Genomic DNA, 24,931 nt, shown 5'->3' with positions numbered 1-24,931 from the left:
TACTATATAGTGTACAGAAATCCCTCCTGGCTTAAATGTTAACACGTTGTTGTTCTTTAAAACAGGTTGTAGTGAATATTAAACAGTATGTTAATAAGTGAGCATAATGTCTTCTGATCATGTCAATTTTGGTAGAACATCTGCTTCCAATACAATTATTTGGACATCAGAAAAGAACACAAAGGGTTAATTTGTTAAACCCGGAAAATATCTGGCATTGCTTGATATCCATTTGCAAACTTACTATTTTTTTTGGCACAAGCTCTAAGGAAAAAAGAGGATGTTATGTCTATGCCTGTTTTAAAAAATTACTCTATATAAGCCAAAAACCAATCTAATCCAAAAGTTCTGTCATTCATTGTAACCTTCGTACATGTAGTTCTGTGATGCGCTATTGCATCCTGAAGGCTCTAATATCCAGTACATAGTAGCTGTAAGGAGCTCCATTAGTCACTAATTTACTGGAAACATTACCACAGAGACTTTATAAATAGAATTGCAGGGCTCAGTCTTGTAGCTATGAAGGGCATAACAAGCAGTGTGTTACCAAATTAAAGCTTCAGAATTGTGTCTTGCTTCAAGAAAGTATTCAACATAAGGTTAATCTTAAGCATGTGAGCAATTCCATCCTTGCTTAATACTTCACTTAAAACAATGATACATTTGCAGTATATGCTTAAATCTGGCTGAAAATAGGAATGTTGTTGCTCATTGCTTTGGTGCTTTTTTGAATCAAAAAGGACAGAAATAGAGGGAAACACATTAGGTCATATTATCATACACCTTTTAGTGAATGCTTGTCACTTTCTATTGTTTCTAAGTCACAAACAAGACTAAATTTGAACCAGTAAGTAACAGTGACTGTCTTCAAGTGTTTATCCTTGTCTGCATGTGCTCTGTGTACCAGCTGTGCCAGTAAGCTGCTGTTTTTGTGGTGGAAAAAAACAAACAAAAAAAAAAAAGAGAAAATATCTTGCTTATTTTGTTTACAGATCCTGAATACTGGGTATGGCCCAGGTGAGCAATATGGTAGACATCAACCAAGCTTTGCCTCAGCCGGAAGCAGCTTTTTATGTGTCTGCCTTTGTCATGGTTTAACCCCAGGTGGCAACTAAGCCCCACACAGCCGCTTGTTCATTCCTCCCTGGTGGGATGGGGAAGAGAATGGGAAGGGTAAAAGTGAGAAAACTCATGGGTTGAGATGGAGCATTTTAATATGTAAAGCAAAAGCCGCAAACACGAGCAAAGGAAAACAAGGAATTCATTCACTGCTTCCTATTGGGAAACAGGTGTTCAGCCATCTTCAGGAAAGTCACGGTTGCTTGGGAAGTCAAACACCATCACTCCAAGTGTCCTCCCCTTCCTCCTTCTTCTGCCAGCTTATATACCGAGCATGACATCAAATGGCATGGCATATTGCTTTGATCAGTTGGGATCAGCTATCATGGCTGTCTCCTCTCAGCCTCTCGTTGGCAAACCAGTATGAGAAGCTGAAAAGTCCACCACTGCTTAGCAACAACTAAAACATTGATGTGTTATCAGCATTCTTCTCATACTAAATCCAAAACACAGCACTATACCAGTTACTAGGAAGAAAATTAACTCTATCCTAGACAAAACCGGGATAGCCATGTTTATCTCAGGTTGTGCTTATTCTGCATTCTTCAGATTTTAGGCATTTTGAAATCAGGACTTTCTTCTTCCTTTTTTTTTTTTTTTTTTTTTTTTAGTAATAATGCCTTTGTTCTTTCCTAGTTTAGCTGCTGGAAGAGTATTGCAACTGAATAATCAGGCTTTAAGAACTGCCTGGTCACTCATAACCCTTCCTCTTTAAATTATATCCTTTTCTGTGGTACTGCCACAGCTGCTGTTTTTCTGTAGAAGGGCTAAAACATTGACTTTAGTAATTATTCAGAACATCCTGAATGGACAGGCTGATATAAACCACATTAGACTCTGTTCCAAACTGCTGCCTTCCACTAGCAGTATAAGGAATTCAAGCACATCCTGTCAGGCTGGTCTTGGATCAGTTGTGAGGTTCCTTTCTCCAAGGGGGAAAATGATGTGGAAAATTCTAAACTCCATTGGAAAGGAAGAAAAGAAAATAGGTCTTCCAAAAGACAAGTTCCACTTTGTCATTCTAAGTCTGTTGAGATAACGTGTCTGGATATGGCAAACTTAAGTGTATTTGGGGTAATCTTAAGAAAAGTCCTTTGTTATTATTTATGGACATATATTATTTTCCTTAGTTCCCCCACTAATAGCACTGAGGCATCAGATGCTTTTTGTACGGAGCACAAGTGCAATGCAGTCTGGTGGCAGCATGGCATTGGAGAGTTCTCCAGTGCCAGGGAAGGGAAGGACCACAGCTGGTTTTCCCTCTCTAATGGAAGTTGGCTCAGCAGTTGTAAATCTCTGTGAAATCTCATTGTGGTTGGACACTTACCTGAGTGTCGGTCTGTGAGCTCAGGTTCTTGTTGCACCATGTTTCTCTCTGCTGACTCACAAAGCAACATGAGCTTTAGAATATCCGTAATTCTTCCATTAGGTTCTGATATATCTTAGTTTTTCTCTGTCACTCCATAAATAACAAATTGGTCGTTTATTCTCCCCAGAGAACAGATTTTCCTGCATTTGGTCCAGATGGGAGATTTGGGAGTCATAACAGTCTAGATACACAGCTGATTCTACTCATATATACTGTGGTCTCCTTCTTCATGGAGTCATTTCATTTTCCTTCCCATATGTAGGAAATAAGATACTGGACTGAGTAGGCTTTGATTTGGTCTGTGTTTCATTTGGGGGAAATGTCTGTATTTTATCTATATCACACTTTTCATGTGTTTTCAAAGTACGTATTTGCAACAGGAAAAGTTCTTTATTGTCTCCTTAGCTGAAAGCCCTACCCAGTAATGTTGGTAATACTGTTCAACATACGTTATCTTCTGTTGACTCTAGTATTGAGCCAGATGCAGTGTTATTGTCCTGACAGACTTTTTCATAATGGGAAGGTTATCTTCTCTTCAGTGTTCTTCTAGCTTCTTTCATCTATTGAGTTTCATTGAGTTGTTACTACCTAGGCAACGGTACATATAATATTTTGATTTTAGTGTCCTGGTAGGAAAATGTTTCAAAATACATCCCTTAACTCAAAAATTCACTCAGCATTATAATATAGTCTCCTGTAAATGTAGTTCCTTTATTCAAACAGCAGAGAACCAGAGTCCCACGGCAAAGCTTCCCGTGCTTCGCTGGGACTGGTATATTAACATGACCAAACAGTGGTTTTGTTGGAGCAAAAGTCTTGGCTGAGAAGGGAATGTGGGATATGATGAGAACTAACCGCATCAAACAGGATTTATTTTATATTAGGAGGTCAGGTTTGTTAAACTTGATCATATTTTGAAAGGTCTTTCACAGAGGCACTCTCTTCCAGAGGTATAACTCACAGATTGTAAGCAAATTCCTTCTCGATAGTTTTGCCAACTTGGCAGATCACTCCTCATGTGTTTCTCTGTGTGCAAGTGGGAAATAAGAACTCGGGGCGGGGGGGGGGGGGGGTGGGTGTTTTTTTTGGTTGGTTGGTTTTTTGGGTTTTTTTTACTAGAACCTATCTAACTACTGAAGGTTTTGAAACCTTGAAGTCATGAAAAAGTTTTAAGACACAAAGTTTCTGGGCACTTGTAACTCTGTGAGTTGATTCATGAGTTCAGTGTTTCTGAACACGAAGCCGGTGGCCTCCAAGGAAAACTAGCTCACTCCAACAGCTAGCAACAAGAAATGAACTGCATTCTTCAGTTGAAATGTGTTTTTATTAAGTTGGCACCAGGAATATCTCTTACTGCAGGCATCAAGTCATCTGCCACTCAGGCTGGTGCAATGCATGAGTGAGAAACTGGGTTTTAAAACTGCTGCAGGTATCTTTATGCTAAAAACACTTCTCTAAACTATACAAACAGAGTTCTGCCTTTATTGCTTTCCAGCAACAGTGCTACCTTTTAGAAGTTTAAGCAATAAGGATTTACATTGTAGCATCTCAACACCTTTTGTGGATTTCTGGGTACCACAGATTTTGGGTTATAAATCCCTGAAACACCCATAAATTAAAGTTGCAATTCCACCTCTGGGTTCTGATGACATTGACAAATCACTTGAGCTTTGCTGACATGACTTATGTCACAAGAGCCCTCTTAGCGGAATTATAGCCTTCATTTGTAGAGTTCGGGCAACATTCTATTACTCGTTAAATTAACATTTATTTATTACTAGTCAGCCCCAGTTTGAACCTTTGCAATAATGATAATCAAAGCATATTTAATGGCAATAAACAGTTTGAAATACAGACAATTTCACCTTCTTGTGCTTTTCTTCCTCCTGCTCTTTTTTTTTTCATCCTGCTCTTTTTAGCTAGAGTAGGTCTGCTGTCTGTTTGGATTCTGCTTTGTCATTGCCATTGTAACTAATGAAAACAATAAGCATCTTTTCTGATAATTACTGCCATTGTTCCCTGCAAATCTCTCCCCTAGAATCTGTCTACACAGTGGAACTAGGTAGAGAGTTCATAGTAAATGAACAAGAGAAGGTGTGAAATCAATGTTTGTTCAGGATCTGTCAATATAAATATATTGACTTGGTAATCTGCTATGATTTAGTCATATACTGCATGAAAAGTACTAGAGTATGAAATGAAACCACAAATCATTTTAAAGTAGCGTGATGAAGCAGTGACAGAATGATCACAGCAAGTGTATATTACTTAACACCATGCCATAAAGATGTTATACCTTTCTCAAGGAAAATAAATCCCAGGATAGAAGGAGCTCTTCATTAAGCATTGTATGGTGCCAGATACGAGCTCATAGCAATTTGCCTCTGTCAGTGTCAAAGTTGAGGTCAGTGGCTCAAACCACCTGTCAATTTTAAAATCCCATTGGCAGCTTTCATGTACCAAAGAATCTCATAAAGCTGCTGGCTGTAGTTTGAAAGCTACATTCGGAATTTTTTTGGTGCACATGCTTACAGAATAAGCAGTTCTCTTTCTCTCTCTCTCTCTCTCATGAAACCCAGCGTGAATCTTATGAGATGGCCAGCTACTGTCTCAGCTATCAGAGAACTATTCTGATTGAAGATAGGGAAAGCAACAAAAGAGCAGTTGTCATCTTTTATATGTGTCCTTGTGTGAGCGTGCCTCATGGCATCCTTATCCAAACTGGCTCAATAAGGCCATTCACTCATCTTTAATATAGAGGTTAATTCTAAACATCATTTTACATCTTAATCTAAATGACTCTACAAATTAGATGAACACCTTTGACTCCGAAGAGTTTGCCTGAAGGTCATCACATTGTTCAAATTTTAGCCTCTTCTCAGGAGGTAAATACAAATGATTTTCTGTAGAGTGACATCCAGCTTTGATTTCAGAATTAAGTAGTATTTGGTATACTTCTACATTATCAAAATGTTAAAATATTATCCTTTAATGTGAAACTTTATTTGAATATATTATACATGTACATATGTGTATGTTTATAAAAACACAGCACAAGAAATGTGCTCCTTCACTATTACAAGTTTGACTCAGAAACTGTTTTTTAAAAAAGGTCTGATTCTGTTTTCCAGACACACTGCTATGAATTTGGAATACCTTGATTGAAGCCGGTGGATTTAAACAAATATACTGTTGATAAAAATGGAAACAGAATTTAATCCAGTACCGTAATTTTTATGCTGTTTATCTGCAGAACCCACATTTATAGAAGGAATCCAAGAATCTTTAAATAATCAAGGTGTGATTTAACATGACCTGAGTTGGCCCTACTTTAAGCCAGGGGCTGGAGCAAGGGACGTCTAGAGGTCCCTTCCAACTTTAATTGTGCTGTGGTCCTGTGAGTTCTAATCCTATAGGAATTAGGTTCCCATGTGCCATTTCCTGCTTTTCTGAACATCTAGCCTCACTCATCTTCAGAGGGCAGTCTTGGTAGCTAAAGAGTAGAAACTGACTGAACTGAAAAAATGAAGCTTATACAATGGGAATTCCATCTTCTCACAATAAATCTGATATAGGGCGAGGACAGACCATATTCATGACTTTGTTCAATAAGTGCCTTATCTATTTCACGTGAAGGAATTGCATGGGTGGAGGTATGTGCACATGTGAGAAATAAGTGCTTATGGATAGTTCCTATATGGCTATACCAGGAGTGCTAAACATGCCCAAAAGGTCTGATAATGCCTTCAGCAGAGACAGGTGATTTGTCAGAATACTAAATTATGAGTAAGCTTGTGACTATAATTAAAAAAAAAGTTCCTTAGTGGATTTGTAAGCCTTTTCAAGATTGTCGAATAATCTATTTTCACTAAAAACATTGCAGAGGAATTAAATATTCCTCTTATTTGTTGTATTTTCATCTCTGTATGAATCTGTGCTGTAAGAGCTGCCCTCCCTCCGTGCTCACCACGTCCAAAACATTCCAGATTTATTGAAATAAAAATTCAAGGAACTAGGAACAGTTCTTTACTGAACAGCAGGATTGTGGTACCAGAAGCTACTTAATCCACTTACAGTTGTCTTTAATTTGTATCAGGTTTTTATACTTGTTTAAGATACCTTGGGAAGTTGCCATCATTTTTTAGTCACATTTGACTGAGAAAAAGACACTGGATAAAGTATCACTGCTGTGAAGTACTGCCTTCTGATCATGCCGGAGCTCTGAGATACAATTTTGTTCACCAGCTGGGAGTGAGGGGTATTTTTTTGGCGATATTGACTAACAATGTATGTGCATGTAACTTATTACGGCTGATTTTTGCGAAAAAATTCATCTTCACGAGTGAAGAAACAAGGAGATACTACTTGGAATTGTTCTGTCTTTGCTTTGAAGTAAAGATAAATGTTGTAACAGAAATCAGCACTCTCTTAGTCTTCATTTATAGAACATGGGTGGCTAATTGCCTCTGAGCAATCCTGTTGTTACTGAGATCATGGCTGATGAGATATGAAGCTTTGAAATGAAAATACCTTCTTAATGTCATCAGCGTTTTGACTGACAGCCCGTTTTGCCTATCTTTAATACTCCTGTTTTATAAACAGCATACAGGAGTATAATAGCTGAGCCGCAGACAGGGCATCAATCTCTGCTTGCTAGGGGATAACTTGTCAACATGTCCATGACTTACCGCCAATGTGCTCCGATGGCATTCTTAACTCTCAGATAAACATCACATCTAAACCTAGGCTATTAGATGGCCACGTTATCTGTGTAACTGACCTTCTAGAAACTAGAAAATTACCAGATTATATGTTCCTAGTTGATTTTTCTCAGTCTCAGCTAGAGGCACTTCATTATTCTGATCAATAGTGTAGCCAGTCATTAGTGATTCCAGCATTAATACTGGCACAATTTAGAAATCTGTCACTGTTTGAATTGCAGCTACTTAAACAAAAACATAAAAATAGATGTCACTCAGGAAAAACATGGAATATTAGTGTTTACTTTTTAATTCCCTGCTTCACTTTTTACCAATTTCCATTCAAAATTATTTCTTTGGAACTAATACACTCTTCTGTGCTGGCATGATACTTAAAACTGGTAGCAAGTGTTGTCCAAGTATCATTTAAATGTGATCCAATCTGGTTTAATTGTTTTGTTTTAATTGTTTCCCTTCTCTTGATTTCTAACTGTTTATCTTAATTTTATTACATATGTAATTACATATGTATTTTTTTAATCAAAATATAGTAACTTAAATATGGTAATTCACATTTTCACCTATACGATTTAAAGGCAATCTAGAAAAATACATAGTAGAATTAATGCACAGCAAAAAATTACTATACTTGCTATCATTTTTTAAATAACATGTAGAAGAGAGAGATCCATTTAAAAGGATCAGTGTATGAAATTCAAAACCCTCAGAATTTTCCAATTAGACTGAAGCAGGACCTGATCCTTCTGACTGCTGTGTCTCTTACTGTCAGCGACACCATCAGTGTTAAGGAAGCCTCAGTACACAGCAAGAGGATTAATATTTTGCAAAATTGAGTTTTAAAAGGCCTAATTTACTTCACCATAAATTCACTGACATTCTGGACAGGTTTTGTGAGAAATAAACATTGAATAGGTTGTGTACATTTTAAAAAACAAACCTACTGTGTTAAAAATAGATTTTCAAAACCAATTTTAAAGTTCCAATTTTTCCTGTAATAGCTATAGGACAATTACAAATTGACTTAACGCCTCAAAGCAAATCATCACCATTTAAAATACTTTGTCATGCCTACTATCCCTATCCTCATAACATTTCATTTCATGTTAATGTGTCATGTGTTAGAAAATCATGTAATGATGAAGAAAATGTTCATGTGGAAGGTTAGAAATTACTTTAATGAGTTATTATTACCTTGCTTGCAGACTATGGGTAATATTTTTGTGTTATTTTAATGTATTCTGAGTAGAGACAGAAGCACTAGTCATATTGGATCATCAAGAACATTCCCCTGAGAATCAGGGCAGGATATAGTCCCCTAAGGAACGATGTGTCAGATTAAGCTGATGCTATATTCACAGGAGATACAACAACACAGAATGAAATAGAAAAACACATTGAAATATGTTATCTATTTCACGTCTAATATGACTTGGTGTGGTGCTACGGGGATTGACACACTGACCATAAAGGTATTTCTAGGCTGTGGGATTTGCTCGCAAGATCCTCACTCACAACTGGCTCTATTTGATAATAGGATGGTAACATCTCCCATCATTTGTTTGCTTCCCGCACACTGAAATGGGCTCATATGTGAAGTGGTAAGATGGCTAGGTTGCAATAAAAAAAAAAATAAAAGAGAAAACATGACCGCAGTTTTAAGCAGTGATAGTAGTAGTGTTTGTAGGTTTGTTTCACACTGATCTCCGACTCTGCTTAGTGGGACATTACTGTTACTGGTGATCAGTAAATGGTTAGTGTCAATCCAGGACCATACCAGAAATTTAAAGAGGCAAAAGGTATTAAATGCCACTGTAATCAAGTAGAAGCATTATGAATATAATGCTAGGGTAGGCTATTTCAGCGCACAGAAGCCAAGAGGTTCATAGGCTGTCTAGCTACTGTATTCCCACTGCTCTGGGTGTTGCTTTTTGTTTGTCTTTATGTACTGGTGGCTCGATTGTGGTGAAGCATACCTGCAAAGAAAACCTTACTGAGAGATGGTCGCTCTGCAAGCACAACTTCAAATCTCCTAGTTTTTGTGCATGTGAATCTCAACTATGAAGTTACATTTACATAGCCCTTTTTGTACTTGAATATATGTTAAAAACTGGATAGAAGATAGTATATAGTATTCTATTTGTTATGCTTAGAACTTCATTATTTCTACATTAAATTAGCGAAATTCTGTTCTTCTTATCCCCTGCAGTAGGTGTAGTAATCTGTATCATTTAATGTCAATATAACAGGTATGTTTTGAGGCTCAGAAAATTTCCTCAGGTACTAATAGAAGAAAGCTTATTTCTTTCTGCTGTCTCAAAAATAGCTAAGGAGAATCTTAGCTTTTGAAGAACACTTCTAGGAAACTTCCTAGGAAATTATTTTAGGAAAAACAAAGAGATATATCATCCTGGAAAGTAGTTTTATCAGATAGAGAAGATGCTTCCAATGAAAATATCTGTATTTGGTTTGGCATATAGCGCCTTGAATATCTGTTGTAAGCTTGGAGGGTTGGTTTGTTGTGGTTTCTGTGTTTTGGGTTTTTTTCAATCAAATGTTTTCCTGATCCTGGCTGTTGGAAATGAGCCCAAAGCCACCAGATTTTGATCCAAAAGGCAATTTCCCAAGGTTCATCTCGTGGACTTAAAAACTAAAAATAGGATGAAACCATCAGGAGTTATAGCTTTTTTTATCAGTTTCCTCCATCACATCTTTCTTGGAGCATATTGTAAACTGAAATTATTATTTTCTTGGACAACAAGGTGCACTGGTGAGTTTCATAGAGGTGATATAGAGTCCACTGAGGATGATTAATGTGCAGGGTGTCACAGTATAAAACACTTGAGCCTCTCTCTTCCAGATTTGAGCTGTTCCTCCTCAACTGGTGGCCAGTAGTCAGTCAAGGCATAGGCCAGTGATGGGAAAACTCCTTCAATCTCAGTAGACTTCAAATCAGGATCTAAATTTTCTCCACCCATTACACAGCCTTTAGGACCAAACCACTACAGAGTTACAACCACCGTTCCTACTTGCATAGAGGTGTCAAAGAAACAATTTTCCTTAGAGAGAGTCTCTGATGGGCCCAAGCATCTATACAGACCTTGGGAAGGATGACACCTTATTCAATAGTTCTAAACACTGGTAATCATATATACACTGCAATAATATTATGCAGCCTTGAGTAACTGATTGCCAATGGAATAACAGGGAATATAGTGGAGTTTTATTTCAGCTTTTTTTGCAGGAATCTTACATTAACATTTTCTACATGTAATTGTTTAAAACATTAGGGTCTGAACTGTTTTTTGCTTTGTGTATTCAACACCTCCTCTCCATTCCTGAAAACATTCCTTCATTTATTCATAGTTGTCTGGTAAATGCAAAGTTGTGTTATTTGCGTGTGTCCATAAATGACTGTATAACCTCAGACTAAGGAAAATGTATACCCATCTGGGTGATCCTTACAGAAATTCAACGCATTCAAAGTGTGTCTATACTTATAAAGAAAGAAGGTTGGGGACAGCAATACCAATACTAACTGCTTTTCTTGAAAACGTGCTTGGTTGATTATTCATTTTGGTGATTAGAAAGTAAGAATTTTGTGTAAGGGAGTTGTACATGGACAGTAAAAAGCATTTAGCATGTGACCATTTTATAAATCAAGTAAATATAGACTTCTGAAACATTTTATTCGTGATCTCATGGTTTTGTCATTCTCTGGAAGTAAAAATATTGACATTTACCAGTCTGTTTGTTCCATCTTTCTGATCTCCTGCAGTTTATTTTTATAACAGCCTTATCGATGAGCCTCTTACTCAGCTCTCTAGGTTTAACTGAGTTGAGTCGATTTGTTACCACAGCTTCAAGTAGCTGTTACAGAACAAGCGAGACATCCTAATAAAGCTGTAAACGTGTTTACTCAAACATAGTATTGATTTTACTTGGAAAGGGAGAAGCTAGTGCTTAGCATGGTGTCAGGGAGGATGAATTTAACTGCAGTTTTTCATTGTCATCTGTCATGGTTGTGAAACACTAAGTGAAGCCACAAGGGGATAATTAGAATTGCCAGAAATTTAGCCCCTAAAATCAGTTAACCACTTGGGATTTTTGTAGTTTAATTAGTTTTTAATAAAACTTTCTCCAGTGGTATAGTCAGGAAGGATTTTATAAGTTTCTTTTCACTAAAAGTGAGATTTCAAGGTTACCACTTGTTAGATATACATCTTAAATGACCATTTTTCTGAAAGGGTTGGTAACCTTTTTTCTCTCACTTGTAATTAGCCTGGCACTACTGCTCAGTAGAAGCACAGAGCCATTTCATTTTAAGAGGGGGAAAGACACTTGTTTGTACACATATACGTTTGTAGTTAATAACAGATACGTGCATGTGTGGAATAATTCTTGCACTATATTTTGGGAAAGTGCTGAGGTGCGTGAAGGTTGAAATTATAGTGTATTTGAAGATGCTTGCATGTTATTTGTCTTATATATTGTAAGTCTAATGTGTCAGTCCACAGTGCCAAAATACATGAAAACAGAAGCCAAATCCCACCCTTAATCAAAAACGTTTCCATTTAGAATAGCCAGCATTCAGTTTGATAGCAATGGGCAGGGCCTCTGGCTTACCACAGTTCTTGGCTGAAATATCCACCATCTGCCACAAAATTAAAAAACGAGAAACCTCAGCATGTTGACGTACGGCCGTTCAGTGACTATATTGCAGAATCATCTATGCCAATATCTTTTACAAAACCTCGGTTGGCTGGTTGGCTCTTGGCACCAGCATTGCTAACCACCTGATTACAGCTGACCAGACTCATGCTACTGCATTAGCCCACTCCAACAGCACTAAAAGACATCCAAAAAAGCCTCAGTCATATCAGCTACAAGGCTTTAAATTGCTAGGGTGATGTTTCTTGAAAACTGCATCTTCCCACATTGCTGGCCTGGAAAGCTTGTGGAGCACATAAAAATAGCTGAGCGTTTGAGCAATTGTGAAAGAAACTGTATGCGAATGAGAGTGTGAGAAGATGCTTGCAATGGTGGAATAACACCATTTTTTAAAAGGCAGTTCACAATTTAAGCTGTAGAAACTTTAAATACAAAAGAGAGGAGGCAGCTCAGCTATTCATGGTCTTTTCTGTGGCTCAGGTGATTTTGCTGGTGAATGGCCTGGCTAGCATGGACTATATTGGGTGTTCCAGGGTTCAGCTGAAAGAGGAGGATTGTCTGAGAACATCACATAGCAAAAAGGGTTTGAGGGGCTCTGACTCAGGGTCAGCTTGTAATTGTTTATAATTACTGCATTTGATAATTGCTTGTTTTCTGCTTTTCTCTCATGTGTTTAAAAAAATATGTTAATTTTGCCTTGGACGTTTTATAAAGTTTGGAAGCGTGAGAGAAACTGCAGAAAGACAAGTAGTGGGAGAGCTGGGTGTCGGAGGCTATAAATGGATTTCCAGCCAGCATTAGTAATTAACAGTCATTAAAATTAATTGTCAAGTGTACAATTTGTAAAGAAACATTTGGCTTCAATATGAGCTGTTTTTAAGTGTTGTTAAACCACTACTGAAGCAGACCAGAACTGTTTTAAAATCTCCACTATTGTGCTCCCACATTCCTGTCCAAATGCACTAGCACTAGGTGTTCATTTAGAATTACCACTGATTATCTGGAAACAAAACTTTCAAATAAATCATTCATTTCTGTGAAGTTGCCTCTGAAATGTCTGTTTTGCTGGCCACAAGAAAATGAACCTGGTTCTCCTTTAATGATTTTTAAGTGCTACTCAACTCTTACAAGTACCAAAGTAAAGACAACACCTTTTGTGTCAGTCAGCGGACTGTCTTGCTGTGTCTTTTCAGACTTAAGTATTGACATCCCCAAAGAGATTTGAGCAGGTTTCAGTGAGGGCCTTGGTTTGGGTGTGGATTTTGAGGCTCAAGCACCACTTACAGCACTTGGCTTACAGAACTTTTCATTTGGTGGTGAGCACAAAAAGGAAGAAAGCAACTTGACTTTTCTGTCCCTCATTCTGTTTGCAGACCTAACAATTATAAGCATTGTCTTCAAGCTTATGTAGTAAGGAAGCTGGAGAGAATAAAGAGTAACTCTCAATTATTTCAGGCACAATTTTATTCAGCAAAGTGATTTCAGAGATGCTTCTCTCAGTTGAGCAGAAAAGAAATAATTATGGGCCAAAAATAGCTATTGGTGTGTTATAATCACTTATAATCTATCATCTGGGAATGCAAATACATTTTGTACCACTTTAAGGTTTAAAGCAGCTTTTGAAGCAAAGTTATCTTTGCTTTCAGCTGGACACAGTTCCAGATAAGTTCCTATCACTAGGTATGAGGCAGTTACTTGATTGTCCATGCCTGTGAGGGACAAAAGACGTCCCAGTCTACTCTGCAAGCTCACCGAGATGGCTAATTACAGCAAGGTGGCTATTAGTCATCCTGCAACTTCTATTTCTCTTACTCCATAAATGATAAACACTTTGGATGTCAGGGCAGGAGGCAGACAAGTGGGGAAAGCCTTGAGTTTGGTCCTTGCCTCAGTGTTGTAGTATGAAGGGAGTTGTACATAATGCCTGTAACACCATCCACAGCTTCAGCACAGTAGAAATGCTGGTGCAGAATAGGTGATTTAGTAGATGGTAGACAATATTGCCTGAAGTTGTTTTTTTAAAATATTTGAAGTGAAGTTGTCTTTCGTAGCCAAAATATGCTACCGCTTTCTGTGCTCTATTCTAGTGATAGCCAGGAACTAGTTCAGGCCATTGCAGAAGTTAAAATAGTTGCTGAGCTACTTTAGTATGTGCTGGGATGATCTAGTTCTGTGATCCCAGGACCATGATACAGGATCAGAGTTCAATCCTGCTCTTTCAGTCTGTGAAACTGTAGGAGGAGTGTGAAGTCTGAAGCCATGTTCACTTATCTTCTTGCATTTTCAGTCATGGCACCTTAAAGAGATTACAGTCTTCAACTGCTCATCATCTTCCCTCCACTGCCCTGCTCGCTGGCAGAGCTGTTTGAGTACTCCCTAACCCATTTCAGTTTAAATCAGCTGGGTTAGCAAAGATCTACTATTCTACAGCTTACTGTTTAAACTAATCTGGCTCATGTCGACAGAGTATCAGGTTATACAAGCAGCAAAGAAGGATGGTGAAAAACAGATGGAACAGTAAGTTCTTCAGCTGGTGGGGTTTGCATCACAGTACCTTATACACTGGAGGAGGTCATCTCTGAATTATATTCTGACCATGCTGATTTTTACTGCGTTAACTAAAAAGAACATTCTGCAGCTAAGGCAGCCAACCTGATAGAGCTCTTTGTTTCTCTGCTCAAACAACAGTGCTTTCTGGTGTTCCCTTGGGGTCTGCTTTGCCAACTGTCTAATATTAGTATGTGATGTAGTTCTGTGTTTGTGATATGTGTGTTTGTATTGTCATTTGAAGGGATATTGTGTCAGGTACTGCTACTTTTATTTCATCTGTGAAACGCATACATTTCTATTTCATCTATGAAACACATAGCACATCTATGAAACACATACTCATGTTTAAGAGAAACTCAACAGACAAGAGAACGGTTTGAGGGCAAACTCCCCACTGCAGTTTCTACATATCTCATATATGACAGCTGTACTTCATGTCATTTCTCCGCCACACTGAAATCACAGAGATCTCTCACTTCTATCCCCAATTAGAACACAATGTTTTTATTTCTGATTCTGCTTTCACTTAGGTCAGAATAAATAAGAAGTAGCTTCACTGAAGACAAAAAAATACACACTAGCTTGAAACTACAGTGAGCCTGGGAGGTGATGACAGTCTCAGTCTAGTTGGTATTGAAAAATAATTCATGTTTTACGGTCCTTCGCTCCCTGGATTTTCTTGTCTTCATATGTGTTTGATGCCCGGATCATAAACATAGAGGACAGTTGTTCTTTCTTGTATAAACTCCTCACTGAATTCATGCTCTGCACAAAACTTAGCCTTGTGTTTGCCTTTGGAGGCCTGCCCAGTGCATCTTTGATACTTACTGAGTCAGAAATGGACTGTCTTAACAGCCTCATTTTACATACGGTTACAACTCGCTCTCAAGTTTTAACCACCCAGAAGCACACTGGCAAGCTCCAGCCTCCCAGGCAGTTTAAATTTCATGATTGACATTCTCCACATATCCAAGAAAGTTTCTCCTAAGAATGCATGTTAATTTAATGGAGAGCAGACCATTTTCATCTCGTTATTCAGAAATGGTCTGATTTCTGCCAGGCATGCTGTTTGAATTTCTCAACTGTTTCCCAACTATTACAGCTGGACCATCCTGCCACAGTTGTGTTGTCTGTCATTCCCTGACTGCCATCAGTGATAGCACTCACAGCACAATTTCTTCCTGCTTCAGATTCTCGTCTTTTTGTATACTGGAAACTCCTGTTTTCACCACTTGTGCATATGGACTTAACTTTGTTGGTGAAGCATTCATTTTTTTCCCAGCTAGTGTGAGTCAATATCTGTGAAATTCTAGCTAATATGTGGTTCTCTAGAAAAGAATTGATGGCAGAAACATAGGAGTTTTCTCCTAGTTGTCAACTAAAATGCCTACTTTCTATGGCCTCCTTGTTCCAATGAAAAGTATTTGATTCATAGATTTAGTAGTTTCAAACTCTTCTCTTATTCAGGACAGTTTAGAGAAAACTATATGTCAACCAAGCTCCTTTTCACTATCAGTCATGACTGAGAAACCAAGAATCTTTGTAATCCATGAAAACAGGGTCTTCTGCTCACCAGTATTATCTTTTGTTAACCTAACATTATTCATGTTTTACGTATTTTTTAATCTTCAAGGAGCAGGTATTACTGCTTACGATAAAATATTTTTATCATCTTCTAAAAATACACTCCAATGTACCACAAAAGGAAATATTTGGGAAAGGAGCACAGGTTAAATGAGATAAATATAATGTAGAATCTTTGTTCCAATAGTAACCAAGCTGAACAGAGGAAGTGTATTTGAAAGCAAACTAGCAAAACATCAACTTTGAATCAAAATTTGTAGTATGTCAGAAATTGGTACCTATGAGCTACATAGTACTTATGAGAGATGTGGATTCAAGGCTAGATTTATACTGTCAAGGCCTGAGGCCTGTCAGAGTATGACACAAGAACTTCAAATGGTGGATGAAAGCTTTTAAAAGAACGTGTTTCAGCTTGCTAGAATTCTGATTTTCCTGGGCAAGTCTCACTTTCCTCCTGTGATTGGATGAGGAAGAGAGATACATCTGATATGTATTAAAAACAGGATAAAAGTGAATAAAATATTGCCTCTAGAATGACGGAGTGGAGTTTTAAATTGTAAGACAGTAAGTTTACTTTTCGCATCTTGAAAACCTTTTCCAAATATAAAATACGTATTTCACCTCTGCCATAAGTTCTGTCATGCTTTCAATCACAATAGATTCAGCCAAGACAAAATGTTTTAGAAATGAAGGACTCAATCCATAAAATTTCTGGTGCCACTTGTACCTAACTTTTCCAAGTATTATGAGTGATCTCCTTATTAGGAGTCTCTGCTTATATTCATTTAAAGAGGTGCTCTTTTTTAAAAACACTCAGCTCCCCCTGATTTCTGGTTTTCTAAGCTGTGCATCCTGGGGCTTTGTTAGCTAAAGCAGTTCACCAAGTGCCCCAACCGTGAGAGGTGTGTGGCTCTCCCTGCGGTTTGCTGGTATCTGAATGTGCTGAGAGGTGCCCGCTGTTCCTGAAGTCCTAGGTTAAATTTCCCATAAACAAGGGCAACAGATATCATCTAACTTTCCTCATCAGGTAAAAATTTCTAGCCTCCTTTTCACTCTGAATGCCTGTAACTGTGAATACAGATAACATTTATTTGTTATTTGCCTTTCCCATTTTTTGAGAAAAGCTTGCGGAGTGACAGTTGTGTGGGGCTGCAGCCAGTATGAACAGAAGGAGCTCTCTTCAGCAGGGAAAACTGCTGCTTTGTTTTTCAAATGGTGTTTGAGGAATCAGGTGTTCTCTCTGGAAAAGAGGAAGAACTCTGGTAAAATCATTTTGACGGCGCTAATAAAGATCAGTCTTGTTAATCTTTAATTTACTTGAAGCTACCAGCTGGAGACTTCAGGTAGAAATAACAGCAGCAGCACTCCAGCTCAGCAGGTCACTCAAGCACAATACTAAATTTAACCTGGCGAGGCTACCCGTGTGCACACAGGCCAGTATTTCAGTGCTTTGCCCTGTGACAAACTGATACACTCAAAAAACTAATCTAACCATTTTCTTCCTTCTCTTTTTCTCCCACTTTCTTCCATAGGCTTTCTCTCACAACTCGTCTATGACCGGCCAGTGACCGAGTGCATCCGAGCTGGACATTACGCAGCCAGCGTAATCATCAAGCGTTCGGGTTGCACCTTCCCAGAGAAGCCCGACTTCCACTGATACTGGTGAATTGGAGGGATCAAGAGTAACTCCCATGTTGCCATGGGATTCCTGTCTACATTTTTCCTCCTTCCTTTTCCTTGCCTTTCCAATTACCTGCATCAACGCTTCTGTACTTCTGTTCATTGTATTCTAAGCAAAATATAAATTTCTATGGTGTTTTCCTTTTCATACCACTATAATGTCTCAGCAGTCTTAACTTTTGGAAACAGTGCTAAGTGAAGCTTATTCTCTCATCCATCAGGAAAAATTGTTCTATTTACACAGTTTATAAGGAAGTCCCATCTAAATTACACTGCTGATTAACACCATTAAAGCGTTTCTGTTGAATTATCTGGTTTGTATCCAGCGGTGGCCAAATCCTACTCATGTGAAATCAACAGGCCTGACTTTGTTTGTTATTTAACGTGATAAACCAGGAATTGTTCTTTCTATATAGTGGAGTCACACTAGTATAATGAGTGGTATAAATGCCCCAAGAATTTCTTTACCTATTTGAGTGTACAAGGTCTGGCCATCAGATCCAGCCCGGTTTCCATCAAAGTGAATAGCTATCTTGTCAGTAACTTCAGGACCTGATCCAAAGCTGATGTCATGCATTCAGTCGTCTTGCACTGATGCCAGTACCTTTGGGTCTGGCCACTCTGTGTGCACTCACAGGCCCAGGTGAGGTAGCAGACAGGTACTTTCAGTGATTTCAGGGCAGATGTGTGAGTTGATGATGAAAATAAACATACAGATAGATCCTATCTCCTTCATGTGAGCTTTCTAGAGGCTGTATTTAATTAAGGTACACATAGTGAAAATGAGGTACAGAAATATTCATGCAGGCTATATTGACAGGATATGCCAAACGGAATCTCTGAAACGCACATTTTTAAACTTTTAATTTACTTTGGATACTTAAGCAATATGGTGGATTTTGTTTGTATTTACAGTATTCAAAGAGGTGATTTGACACTGCACTCATTACTTTGCTATGTAATTTGATACTGATAAATAAAAAAATGTCATACAGTTACTCCTGGTTTGTATTGGTGTGTGTGTCCGGCTTTCCTCCACGTATCATACTGAATGGGAACAGGAAATGGGTGCTTACCCCACAGCACCTGCATGATCTCAGCATTTTATATGTGACTTTCAGTGTCCAGGTGGGTGTTCAAGGGTGATCTCAGCAGTAAGGAAGGGAAAGAACGTCAGCGTAGTTCTTGTACCTCAGGAGAGATGAAAAATTAATGGCTACGTTTCATAGAAGAATGTTAAGTAAGTCAGTGCAGACTTCACATTTTACTGCATAGCATGGAACAAGGGACATATAGAGACTGAATGTTGTTATTATAGTTTGTGTATTGCAAGGAGCATGAAGAGAAATGAAGGCTATGATCCTGATTCCCTTTTTTGGCCCAGTATCCAGTCTGACACATTGGACAACAGGTTCTGTTGTCTTAGAGATCACCTGATGGGATCTCTGCAAGTACCTCAAGGAACTTCAAACCGGCTACTTCTGAAATTCCTCATGGGGCCATGGAACTGCATTGTTGGAAACACAGGTCACTGTGTACAGTCTGTTCTTCAAGGACTTAGGCTCACGGTTTCTGTCTGAAAAAGGCTGCATGGACAGTCCTTATCTGTCTGTGGACCTAGTCTTGAACAGCTTTGTGCAAATAAGACTTGCCTGGTTTCTCCATAGTGCTACTCTTAAAAGAGCTTTGGACTTTACATTTCTCATGTTCTAGCACAGGAGAGAGGAAGAGGAATGAATGTAGTGGAGTGAAAATGAAACTGCAAACAAAACTGAAAGAAGCTGCAGTGCACATGGTCTTCAGGCTTTATAGGCTGATCAGAAGAATGTTATTATTTACATTGCATGGTTAATTTTTAATTCTTTAACTTGATTTATCTATGTGTTATATTTTAATCAAGAAAAGCTGACAAGCCCAGAAAGGATGTCTTGCATTCCCTGCTCTTAATGTATGGTAACATATGCCATGCCACACTTACTGCATGAATTTGGCTGTCATTAAGGAAAAACCCAATGGTCTAGTGGCTAAATTTGCTGTTCCCTTTGCTCTGCATCCATGACACCTTCCATTCCTTTTAAAGCAACTTTGTCACAATGTCCTGGCCAGATAATAATGGTCCATTTAAAACAAAATATAAATATGTAAACATTCTTTATCATACTGATGAAACTACAAGAGAGCGTAACTACTGTAAATGAGGGAAGGATATGTAAAGGAAGGTAGTCGTGACATAGCAAGGGGTCTGGCTTTATCCTTGTAGGCTATTGCTTGTTTTCAATTCAGGATGCAAGAGAGTCAAGTCAGAGGTTCTGTCCTGAGCCTTTCCACTGACGCGCTTGGTGAGCTCGGGCTCCTGACATTTGGCTCCGAGTGTCAGCTACAAAGCATAATTTGAAGCCAGTGAGAGCAGCTGAGGAATAAACTACTCCCCATGCCATGGAAGGGCACCAGAGTCTGACCTGCTCTATTTAGCCATTCATTACTTCTTTGATATCTGTTAATGGATATTCTTGGGTGATATATAGATGCTTAGAAAATTATTTCCAAATCATGCTAAATAATTCCAATTTGTGTTGTCAAATTGCCTGACGATTTCATTCTGGATTCTTTTCAGGAGCTCTGTTTCTTTCCTGCTTCTCACAAATGAAGGAGGGGTTTAGCTATATAATGAATAATGGTGCCATCTTTAATATTTTTTCTCACAAATATTTTTCCTCTCTCTTTGGTCCTCCAACAGCTTATTCCACACAGAGGCACGTTAGAAAACTGGGCTTCCTGGAAAACATCATCAAAAGAGTGGTCTGCCAGTGGCATGTGCCACTGTCTCAAATCCCAGATGGGATAAGTGAAGTGAGTCTGTCACTGAGCTTAAGCCATCATTCAAGCACAGAGTTCTTACCTGGGATATTTTCAGGAAAAAAGATATTTGAAATGCATTTCCCACTAACCTTCAGCCAAAGCCCAGCATTGTGCATTTTAGGCTTGGTTTAGTACCACATAAGTAGGTAGAAATGCTGCTGAGATGAACAGACAAGGAAATGGGCCCAATATGCAGAAAGCCACATGCTGAAGAGTTGAGAAGAATTAAGAGTGGGAAAACGGGAAATAAAAGTGGTGTTCCTGTTTCTGCAGGTGATCCACTTCATCATTTTGGGCAGACCCCTTTCCTCTCTCAATCTCTTTCTCTCTGTAAAGAATGTGGTAAGATCAATTAGATGGTAAAGTCAAGAGATGAAGGTGGTAAGAATTCAAGTAGTGCAGTATCAGCCACATCTTTGCCTGTACTCATTGCTGGTCTTTTGATTATTTGAGTTTTCTCTTTTGTACATGAACTAATTTTAAACTATTTGTTTACCCTTAAAAAAAACATCACTATTTGTTTGAGGGTTAAGGCAGGTAAGGCAAAGGAGGGGGAAGGGAAGGGAAGGGAAGGGAAGGGAAGGGAAGGGAAGGGAAGGGAAGGGAAGGGAAGGGAAGGGAAGGGAAGGGAAGGGAAGGGAAGGGAAGGGAAGGGAAGGGAAGGGAAGGGAAGGGAAGGGAAGGGAAGGGAAGGGAAAGGAAGGGAAGGGGCTTTACTTATACAGTGAAGTGAAATATGCTACATAAAAATGACAATAGAAATGCACAGTGTTTTAAGATGACAAGTCTGGGAACAATCTTTAATTTAAAGGGTCTTATCCCTAGTTTTCATAAAGAAATGTTAATTAAAAGTGTGATGACATGTTTGGGATTTAAAGGAAATCATTCTGCAAAGGATTTATAGCAATCACAGCTTCAGAGCATTAGGATTACAGATCCTTGTGCTGTTCCTTTTCAGCGATCATGTGATTGGCCTGCTGTTAAATATAGCTCTCGTTTAGTGAATTGAGACAGGCATGGAAAAGGTAGGGATAGTTTCCCTTTAAACAGCAGGATTTCAGAGGTGTTGGAGATTATACAATTAATTAGTTTTCACATAAGATCAAAGGGAGAGAGGAAGTCTTAATTTGGGCACCAACTGCTACTGTCTGAAAGTCTTGCAGATTAAATGAGAAGAGAACATGTGTGGTGCTAACTGCTTGTATTAGAGCATGAGCCTATTGTTTTATATCTCACTAACTCATTGTTCTCTTCCTGGAGATAATTCTCACACTTAAGACCTTCGGAGATAGTTATGTCTATTGTGAATAGTTCAGCAACCAACTGGCTCAGAGGTTATTGCCTAAGCATCTTTCCCTTCGTCTAATCCCCTGCAAGGTTTTTTTCCAAGCAGTGTTGTTAATCTAAAATGACTGCTAACTGACTCCTGTGTCAAACATTATTCATTATGTGCTTTAAATGCTTCCTGCAGAGGCCAAAATAAATTTTGCTTTTTAAAAGCAGACCACAAGGAATGCCTATATAGGATATTTCCTAAAAGATTAGACTCAAAGTGGCAGTTAAGATGATGAGGGCAAAAAAACTGTGCTCAAAACAAAGCTTCAAAATTTAACCAGGGACATAAAGATAGACAAACCTCAGTTGCCAAAACCCACTTTTCATATAGAATTATCTATAACTTGTTCCTTTGAGAGAAAACACGCACGCTTACAGGGCAGGAAAAATACTTTTATAAAGATGTGGACTAAGTGACCTTGTTAGAAAGTGAAGGCCAAATAAACAAAATTTTTAAAGCAGTAATTCTTTTGTGTCTTGTTTTTTTTTTTTCAGGTGTCACTGGTGTTGGCATAAAATGAGAGGGGTTTTTTGTGTCAATGGCACTGACAGGCCTTGCATGTGTAATGACAGTATGGGAAGAGAGACAGACAGATAGATTTGAATAGCAATAAGGTAGGTTTTCTTCCAGTGTGAAAAGAGCATGGGATTCATGTGTACTGAGATGAAGTATAGCCTTGCTGCACAGTGCAAATATTTAATGATGTTCTAACTATCCCTTGGTTATTGGAGTGTGACAGTTAATAGCCATCAGCTGCCAAACCCAGTGAACAGTTTGGTTCTCTAAAAAGAAAATAAAAAGTTAAAAAATGAAGCCAAGTCAGATTAGAAACCTGCAAATCATAAATGTGTGGTGGCTTAGCAGGCAGATCGTCTCCAAAGTTCAGAGCCATGTGGACCTGAGCTGCTTCTCAAATGAGAGAAGAATTGAGTCTGTCTGTCTTCTAGTCCCAGCTTTGCCAGGTACTCGGAGACAAGCTTTGGCCGAGCTTCCTGCTTCCCGAGGCCCAGTTACTCCCCAGCAATGTTTGTAAAGGAGATTGAGTAAAGGCTGGGATGAAGCAAAGCAGAGCATTATCGTTACTCTAGATCAAATATTAATATCTCAAGTCAGTGGTGTAGCATAAATGCATAGAGAAATGGAAGAGCTCCTAAACTGTATGAGAAATTGTGTGCTTGGAAGGCCTCCCTGGCTGTAGTGCCATGGAGACGTTAACATTGCTGTAAAATACTGCCCTGAAAGAAGCATTACTGTAGAATAATAACAGAATATGAGAGAATATTTCAATAAAAAGATTCAGCTTGAAAATCACCTCTCATTCTACTTATTATTTTTCTTATTCATGCTGGAAGTAACACTTTACTGTACTTTAAAATTGCTCTTATTTTGAACATACATACTTTTTGGGCCCTTGGGAATAGGCAGATTCCCTCTTCCCTTATATATATGCTGGCTGTTCCCATCACCATTATGAGGAAGAAATCGTTTACAATGAGGGTGGTAAAATATAGGAACAGGTTGCCCAGAGTAGATGTCCCATCGCTGCAGATGTTCAAGGCCAGGCTCAATGGGGCTCTGAGCAACCTGATCTGCTTGAAGATGTCCCTGGTTGTTGCAGGGGGTTGGACTAGATGGCCTCTTAAGGTCCCTTCCAACCCAAACTATGCTATAATTCTATGATCAAGTGACAATAAGTGCCAAACTAAAGTAATGAGGAGGCCAAGCCCTCCAGGCTCCCTGGCTAGCCGCGGCAGAGTGTGCCTCCTGAGGACAAGTTAGGGACAGACACAGAGCAACAGATCCTGAAATGTTCTGCAGGCACCTCTGCTGGCTCTAGAGAGGAGGTAGGGCAGGACCTACCTGCTCTAAGGCTGGAGCAGAGGGGGACTGCTCTTCCCTGGCCTTTCCCCTTTGCTGATATTCCATTTTCCACAGAAAGGCAAGAGGAAAGAAATAATAAACAGGCAAATAAAGCAGCAAAAACTATAGCCATCAGCAAAACGACTCATATTTAAATTACCTTGACCTCAGTTTCTTAAAATTATTTGGATTGCAAGTTAATTATGATTCTTCTAATCTCTCCAAATTAATACTTGTGGTAGATACTGCCCAAAACCCCATTGCTTATATACTGTTTGGGCAGTGCTTCCTATACCATCTTTTGTTTCCATAGAATTTCTCTCTCTACTGAAATATTTCCCCACAAATACACCTCCTGTCCCAATTAGCTTTATAAAAAGAGTAGATTTGGGGGATTTTGAGGGGTTGAGCAGTTACCGATCACAGTAAGTTTTCCCAAAAATTAGATTGTTGTAGTATCTGTGGATCAGTGAATTATAAATTAAATAATTGAGCCACCTTGGGATACATTTTCAGGGATTTCATCTATTGGTGGGACTATTAACAGCACTTAGATAACTTGCAGAATTTCCAGGGTTCTTCTATCAAGCTATCACATGGACAGGCCTATTTTAGTCTGGCCTGTCCTAAAGCATAGCCAGCTGCTGTGGCTGTCTTGCAGGGTAAGGACGAAGCAATTTTCTATTCAGCTCCCAAGGTCAGTGCAATAACAAACACATTTTATGTCTGATAGTGAAAAGCATTTATCAGTGCAACTTCTGCATTCCGTAAATGGCCACAGATTTCACAAGATGAACACCCCAGATTTAAGGAAGGTTGTGCTCCAGATACATGGTAATTTGCATGTATCATGAATACATACATGATACATTTCATTGCCTAAAATTAGCAGTAAAACAGCCTCCTGAAGCTTGATTTTTATTATGCACCACAGTGTTTCAGTACAAAGCAAGAGAGAATATTTTAGCCCATAACCTGGCAAATTCACCTTGAGAAAGGAAAAAATTAATTTGGAGTGACTTGTCATAGTATGTTTACTGTAGAAATTTATGCCAGCTCAGAAGTTAGCCCTTCTACCCCGCAGCAGCAGCAGCTTAAATTGGGCCATGGAAGTCTCACAGAGTAGGAAGATATTTGAGTTTCCCTGAGGCTCAGAGTTCTGCCCTGAAAGAAGCCTCACATATT

At 38.7% G+C, this 24,931-nt stretch overlaps 1 protein-coding gene across 3 annotated transcripts in view; it reads left to right on the top strand.

Moving 5' to 3' along the window:
* ADK (adenosine kinase) overlaps positions 1 to 18,689 on the top strand; it is a 287,218-nt gene extending 268,529 nt beyond the window's left edge. For all 3 annotated transcript variants that reach the window (XM_065842920.2, XM_071811816.1, XM_065842921.2), the window contains one exon: positions 17,544 to 18,689. In XM_065842920.2, the coding sequence (XP_065698992.1) occupies positions 17,544 to 17,668 (125 nt within the window). In that variant the 3' untranslated portion in view covers positions 17,669 to 18,689. The remainder of the gene's footprint in view (positions 1 to 17,543) is intronic.
* The last annotated feature ends 6,242 nt before the right edge of the window (positions 18,690 to 24,931 follow it).

This window comes from Patagioenas fasciata, chromosome 8 (genome assembly GCF_037038585.1).
Source record: "Patagioenas fasciata isolate bPatFas1 chromosome 8, bPatFas1.hap1, whole genome shotgun sequence".
Lineage (NCBI taxonomy): Eukaryota > Metazoa > Chordata > Aves > Columbiformes > Columbidae > Patagioenas > Patagioenas fasciata.
The sequence above is the reverse complement of the archived record's forward strand: the minus strand, read 5'-3'. Positions and strand labels throughout refer to the sequence as shown.